Genomic DNA, 6,560 nt, shown 5'->3' on the forward strand with positions numbered 1-6,560 from the left:
GTGACATCACAAGCTGTAGTAGTTTTCTCATCCAGCAGTGAATGAGCAAAAAACTTCAAAAATTCATAACTTTTGAACGGATTGCCCGATTTTCCTCAAACTTGCACTGATTACTGATATGGTCTAGTAATATTGCCGCATTATACAATTCACATGCCTATGAAGGTGGACTCGGTCCTTTCAAGGCCTACTTGTCAGGGTTTCCCTGTAAGTCTGGTTTTCAGACCCTTTGCCTACTGTGGTAACTTCCACAAAATGCTAACTCCGCGAGGAAGTCGCCGCTTTTGCAGGACTAATAGCAGCCCACCCTGCTACTTCTCTCGTCGTTAGAGGGCGTTAATACTATGGCAATTAAAACATTAGAAAAAAAAAATGCAGGACTGAAATTCAGACTAGGCTTGGGTATCAAATACTTCGTCACTTCAGGCTAGGGGAGAGTTTAAGGCACTATTTCCTTTCCAATGACGTTGGTCTCATTTTCATCTCAGAAGCTTTTAAGGGGGTTAGGTAGCCGGTTAACTTATACCAGATGATGCCTTGCGAGTTGTACAGTCCGTTAAGGTTGGCCTGATGACACGATTTGAACCACCAACCGCTGTGAAACATGCCAGCACAGTGGTGCCAGACCAACATGTCATTATCGTTGTCCCACGTGGAAAAGACCATTCCATTGTGTGTAAGCAAGGAATTCCCTGCAGAGGAAAAGTGAGAGAGAAAATTGCCTGTTAGCATGAGTATTGGAAATCACGTTTGAATCTTGGAAGAAATATTCATTCAAAGTTTAAAGGGGGATTAAACTTTGATGAATGGCTTTGATATACCAAACTCATATAAAGTTCTTCGTGGAGTGAATATCAGCAAACTGTTGAATTCATTTATAGTTTTCATGATGCACGCAAATTGTTAGCAAACTCCAATGACCAACAGATTTTCTTAATCGATAACAGTATTGCATTTCCTCATAGGTATAGTGCGTCTCACGAACCACAAAAATTTTAATGGAAATGATTCATTAAATATAAATATCTACATCTGTACATTTTGCGCAGAAAAATTGTGGTTATTTGCTGTTCCATCGGACTTTGCCCCATGCAGATTTGCAAAAGACACTCCTGAATTTGTCTAATCACAATAAATCTAATAGTTACAAAAAAATGAACAATCCTCAAATAGTTGTCAGTCGATTTCATCAGGGTTTTTTTTTTTTTTCGTTCAGTTCTGACTATGAAGATTACAAGTTTGAACCCGGAAGAAAGTATCATTCATGCATTCATTCGTTCATTTCTAAGACTAAAAACATAAACATTCAAGCAAGTTTAAATACAAAGTACAGAGAGCCTAAACACAGTATGCATGGTATGTGTAAATATATAATTGTATTATAGAGGATAAGCACAGATCATCAGGAGGACTATAATCAGCAAGGTATATCCCGTAAAAGTTACAAGTACCACCTGATTACATCAAATATGAATCAGAAACGGGAGGAAAAGTGAGATTCGTGTAATCTTGCCGATTATTTTTGTCACTGATGAATTTAGAAGTGATTGTGTGAGATATGGTTTTACAGAATAGATGGGAGTATTAATGCATGCATCACATCGATTTGTAGAAGTTTTCACGTTTACATAACAACACGTTTATTCTGACAATTACTTCACAAATTAATGTGATGAATGATTATATGGTCAGAATTACCTGCGTTTCCAGAGTAACTACCAATATGCAGGCGATATTTCATGGTTTCGTTGTCGATCCTGAAAGACTCGTATTTGGCGAATTTCGTGTTCCCTTCTTCGTCGGTCAAGTCGATGCGCAGTTCGTAGTTGCGTTGTGATGTTTGTGACGTCATCTGGTAAATCTTGTCATTTCCAAGCCAGTATTCTGATGTCAGGTCTCCAAATCCAGTCTTGTAATCGATCCAACTGCGATTGAAATTCTGTGTTCCATCAATGCGGCGCTGGAAAACCTGTGGTTTTTGGTGAGTGTTTTGTTGTTATTGATGATGTGTGTGGGTTTTTTTCCGAAAAATTGTGCTATTTATACAGCCATAACAAAATAATGGTATGTTATGTGTTAAGTCACTAACATCTTCTGATGTTTACTTGAGAATACAGTGCGTAGTGAAGAAACGACTCCTTTTTTGTCATTACATTATACGAAAGAAACAAGGCTGTATCTACCACGTTTCGTGGCGTATTTATTTCTGTAACTTTTCCGAATAATCAGTATGTTGACCAATTTCAATTTTTACTCAATTTACAGCTCTCAGACATGATCCCTCGTTAAAGAATTGCGCCGTTTACCTTAATTCTCCAAATGGAGAATCTCTCACGGTTGTCTTTCACGTTTTTATTACCTCTACCTCCGCAACGGGAGGAAGTTATGTTTTAATCGGCGTTAGTTTGTTGGTTTGTTTGTCCATGTGCAAAATAACTCAAAAAGTTGTTAACGGATTTAGATAAAACTTACAGGGAAGGTTGAGAATGACACAAGTAACAGATGATTAAATATTGGAAGTGATCCGGGAATTTTTTATGAATTTTACTTTTTAGGAAGGATTTTCGATATTTTGGCAGGTAGGGTCAATGAACTTTATTTGGGAGTTTAAGCTGTGTATTTTTGAGGTTTTCATACGCGCACTAGGGTGCGTGCTCTAGCTCTGGTAAACTGGCCCAGATCGGGCGATTTTCAGCATGCATACGTATGGGTAGAAATCATTGATATCTACGGAAGAACAAGATCCGTGGTGGAAATGAGCTGCTTGGCGGAGGTCTGCACTCTCAGAGTGCTTCTCTTATTAGATTCAAAATATCATGATGGAGAAATATTTGGCAGTGATGCCATGGCCTCTAAATGCTGCAATTTATTTCATTCCTCTAAAAACAAACCAACTAAACCCAAAACAAACGTAAATTTCATGGTCAGCAAATGCATACCGATTGACAAATAAAAAGTGAAAATAAGGAAACAGAATAAAAACAAACTAACTAACCGTCCAGTTTCCTCCGTCCGTGTCCATATCGCAGTATACTTGGAATGACGGGTTCCCTCCAGCTGGTTGGACCTCATACAGCCCACTTTTTCCTGACTGACTTTGGTCTATTTCAGAGCAGTCACGAGGAAGCCAAACGTCCTCAGCTAAGGAGAAGATATCATTCTTTCAGACACTAACATGCTCGAGAAATGCAGTCCAAAGTACACTGTCAAAAATCACTTAGTAGGTGATCATTTTTAATTCAATTCAATTCAATTAATTTATTTTCATTCTTCTTTTTTTTTTCCAACGAAGCATAACACAGAATAAATCAGGAATTATATCATAAACATGTACATTCGACTTTGCAAAGGATAAATGATACAGATTAACATAAGAATGCATACTGGCAAAAGTACAAAATTATGCTTCAGTTGAGAAAAAAAAAAAAGAATTGAGAGGTCCACTTGAAAAGAAAGCTTGTATATTGTGAACCACTCAAAAAATCTTATGAAATACTTATTTGCAAATACTTAGCACAAATATAATTTAAGACAGGACGCAACAAAACAGGAGGAACACAACAACATGACACGACTTGACAGAATAGATGGAAAGAATGGAAGGAAAGGAAAAAAAAAAAAGAAAAGAAAACGCCTACACGCTGAGCAAGGGAAACCCAAGAGGGAATTGAGAGGACATAGAAGACCTACAGCTGTCACTCCCATGATTGCCTGGCTGTAAGCTTTTGATTGCTTTACGAGTGGCCATTCATGAATCCAAAGATTGATTTGATATGTTGGTATGTCATTAGTTACGTCCACGCTGTAATTCTAAACCTCGAGGATAACTTCTATGGGCCGCCAAGTGTCGCACGGTCCATTTCGTTACGAATTGACTGATTTCTTAACGAAATTGACTGATTTCTTAACGAAATTGACTGATTTCTTAACGTTGTAATTTACGACGCTATGTTCAATCTTATGTTCAATCGATCGTATCATGTTTGATGTTTTGAAATGTGGAACAATAAAATCAAATCAAATCAAATCAAATCAAATCGACCGTGCAACACTCGGCGCCCCATAGAAAATATCTTCGAAGGTACGAATCCTCGAGGTTATGGATCACTGTCTGAAGTAACAATGTTATATGATTCACAGTTCGCTATTCGGTATTGAGTGGTACAAAGTCACCAAAGTCTACACTATGACCGACCTGTTTTCTCAGCATGCTCAGGCACAGGTGCATCTCCATAGTTGGCGGTATCATCCTTGGCAGAAATGTCCATGTCTGATTTTGTTTAAACCATGTATGCAGGAAGTAATTATACAATTTTCACACACACACACACACACACACACACAAACATGTTATATAGTTTATATCATATACATATATATATATATATATATAGAGAGAGAGAGAGAGAGAGAGAGAGAGAGAGAGAGATGAAGAGAAAGAAGATAGAGGGCGCCCTACACATTATTTAAACATTGAAATTGATACGAAATGCTCGCAGTCAGAATACATTTTATAGGAAAGCATAACACCCGCGAGTCTTTTAGTGCTCACCTGAGCATTTGCACTTTGCCTTTACGGTACTCCACCGAACTAAGTACATTGTATTATAAACTTCTTGAGACTATGGAATTGCTGTAGACTCCTTGTGCATCACCCTCCTAATATGGGGTACATGTATTTTGGGTTCCGCCTATTTCCTAGGTGATCTAGAGGGCGTCGCTACACCACCATTGTTTAACTATGACCCCGTCTTAACCTCGTGATTTATGCTACAGGTTAGATTCTAGATGCAATTACGGCGTCAAATACAAGATAAAAGACTGAAAGTTGGTATTTGTTTTTGTTTTTGTTTTGTTTTTGCTTTTTTGTTTTTTTTTGTTTTTTGTTTTGTTTTGTTTTTTTGCGACGGACGATGCATGATAACACGCCGGACGGCGAACAATCGCAATGGCTCGCTAATTATCTTGAGCCGCTATTACAACATCCTTTCATTGAAATCTGGATACGACAATCCTTTAAATCTACCACAATCTAAGACAACCCTAAAAACAAAACAAAACAAAAACTTAGAAAGACTGCTAACGTTTGTCTAATAGATTCAGATTTTTTTACTTCTAAATATTTCTTTACTGTGAAACCCTGCTATACTTGTTGCCACATTGGGATGATCTGTTTGTTTGTTTGCCTTAACAATATACCAGGATAAGTTGGATCTGAAAACGAAATGTCTTGTTCGGGGCTGATTTTAGTATAATTCAAAGGTACTATTCAGGTCATTGATTCTGTTATATGCAATTTGTGAAATTCTTTTTTTCAAGATTCAAAGAACAAAGACCAGTGTTTCTATAAATCAACTTAGTTCATTTTCCTTCATACCTTGAGCAAAACAACGTATGTCCGGAACAGGGAACCTTCTGCACTGAGGCAGAGATGGTGTCTTTGACAGTAGATTCAGTTGACTCATGGTTCCATTTTGAAAAGACTGCTTGCACATAGATCTCGTCCTTGTGCAAACAGCTGCATGTCGCATAGTACATAATAAAATGAGAAAGAATTATTACAGACCAAAAAAAAAAAAATATCAACAACAAACAGTCTTCTCAGAGCACTTTCAAAGTTCATTAAAAACGGCACAATCACTTGATTATCCAAATTTATGAGGAGATGATTACCGTTTAACACACAAGGCAAGGAGGTAACTTCTGTACAATTTTGTAATCAGACTTCTGTCAGTGTTTCCGCACGTGTTAATCACCCCATAAAACGTTGATATGATAGCATCCCCTGCTTGAATGTCAATTGTCATGGTAACGACAAGAGTCTAGCTTACTGATTGGCTGTTGGTATGGGAAGTTGCCATTCCATCCAAAGTTGATATACCGGTACCCTCACATATTTTTATGCAATGGGGCACTGGAGAAACTCCATACTGTCGAATTTTGTAAAGGTCTACCCACCAGGTGCAACAGTTGACGTTTGCGTGTTGTAAGCCAGTATATACTTAGTAGGCCCAAGTCAAAAAGAGCATCAGTGAAAACGGTTACATGGTTGGGGAATATAGGGGAGGTATAGACAAACTCTCGTCTTTCTAGAACCCCTTTCAACAAAATAGCTCTCCACTGGGATACAAGCTAACCCCGCTTGATATTGAAGACTGAATGTGTACTTATGTGATAAAAGTCCACAATCTATACACACCTTATTGTCACAGAGAAAACAAAATGAAAAGTAAAGACAATGAAAGAAATGCATATGTCCTCACCATTACTGTCTCTTGTCAGGCAGATCAATGCGAAAGCTATGACCACGGGTGACAACATCGCCGGTGCTGGTGAAGGGTCTGACGTTGGTATTCTTCTCTAGCTCTTCTTTGGTTGAACTGAGACCTTACAGTGGATGTTGCGATTAGGTGTGGTACTATAATAGGCTGTGACACGTTAATCAAACCTTTTGTAGCCTCCTTGTACTCGGGTGCCTTGCACGTGCATTATGTATACGGTATACCCAGAGCTGACAAGAAGCCATCTTCCTGAGTGGGTGTGCATATTATGGCGTTTAC

General features: G+C 38.2%; 1 protein-coding gene across 1 annotated transcript; it reads right to left on the reverse strand.

The window, feature by feature from the left end:
* Positions 1-447: 447 nt before the first annotated feature.
* Positions 448-5,390, reverse strand: LOC140240544 (fibrinogen-like protein A). The gene is made up of 5 exons (XM_072320308.1): positions 5,378-5,390; positions 4,196-4,270; positions 2,996-3,141; positions 1,699-1,969; positions 448-692 (listed from the first exon to the last, which is right to left on the reverse strand). Exons 2-5 carry the CDS (start codon positions 4,266-4,268, stop codon positions 448-450), a joined length of 735 nt encoding a protein of 244 aa, XP_072176409.1. The 5' UTR covers positions 4,269-4,270; positions 5,378-5,390.
* Between the last annotated feature and the right edge of the window lie 1,170 nt (positions 5,391-6,560).

This window comes from Diadema setosum, chromosome 17 (genome assembly GCF_964275005.1).
Source record: "Diadema setosum chromosome 17, eeDiaSeto1, whole genome shotgun sequence".
Taxonomy (NCBI): domain Eukaryota; kingdom Metazoa; phylum Echinodermata; class Echinoidea; order Diadematoida; family Diadematidae; genus Diadema; species Diadema setosum.

Bases quoted from the DNA above. Each gene is read 5' to 3' on its own strand.
- LOC140240544 (XM_072320308.1), bottom strand. From the start codon at position 4,268: ATGGACATTTCTGCCAAGGATGATACCGCCAACTATGGAGATGCACCT. The intron at 3,142-4,195 runs GTCGGTCATAGT...TCTTCTCCTTAG, and splicing joins TGAGCATGCTGAGAAAACAG to CTGAGGACGTTTGGCTTCCT. The intron at 1,970-2,995 runs GTTAGTTAGTTT...CAAAAACCACAG, and splicing joins CGGACGGAGGAAACTGGACG to GTTTTCCAGCGCCGCATTGA.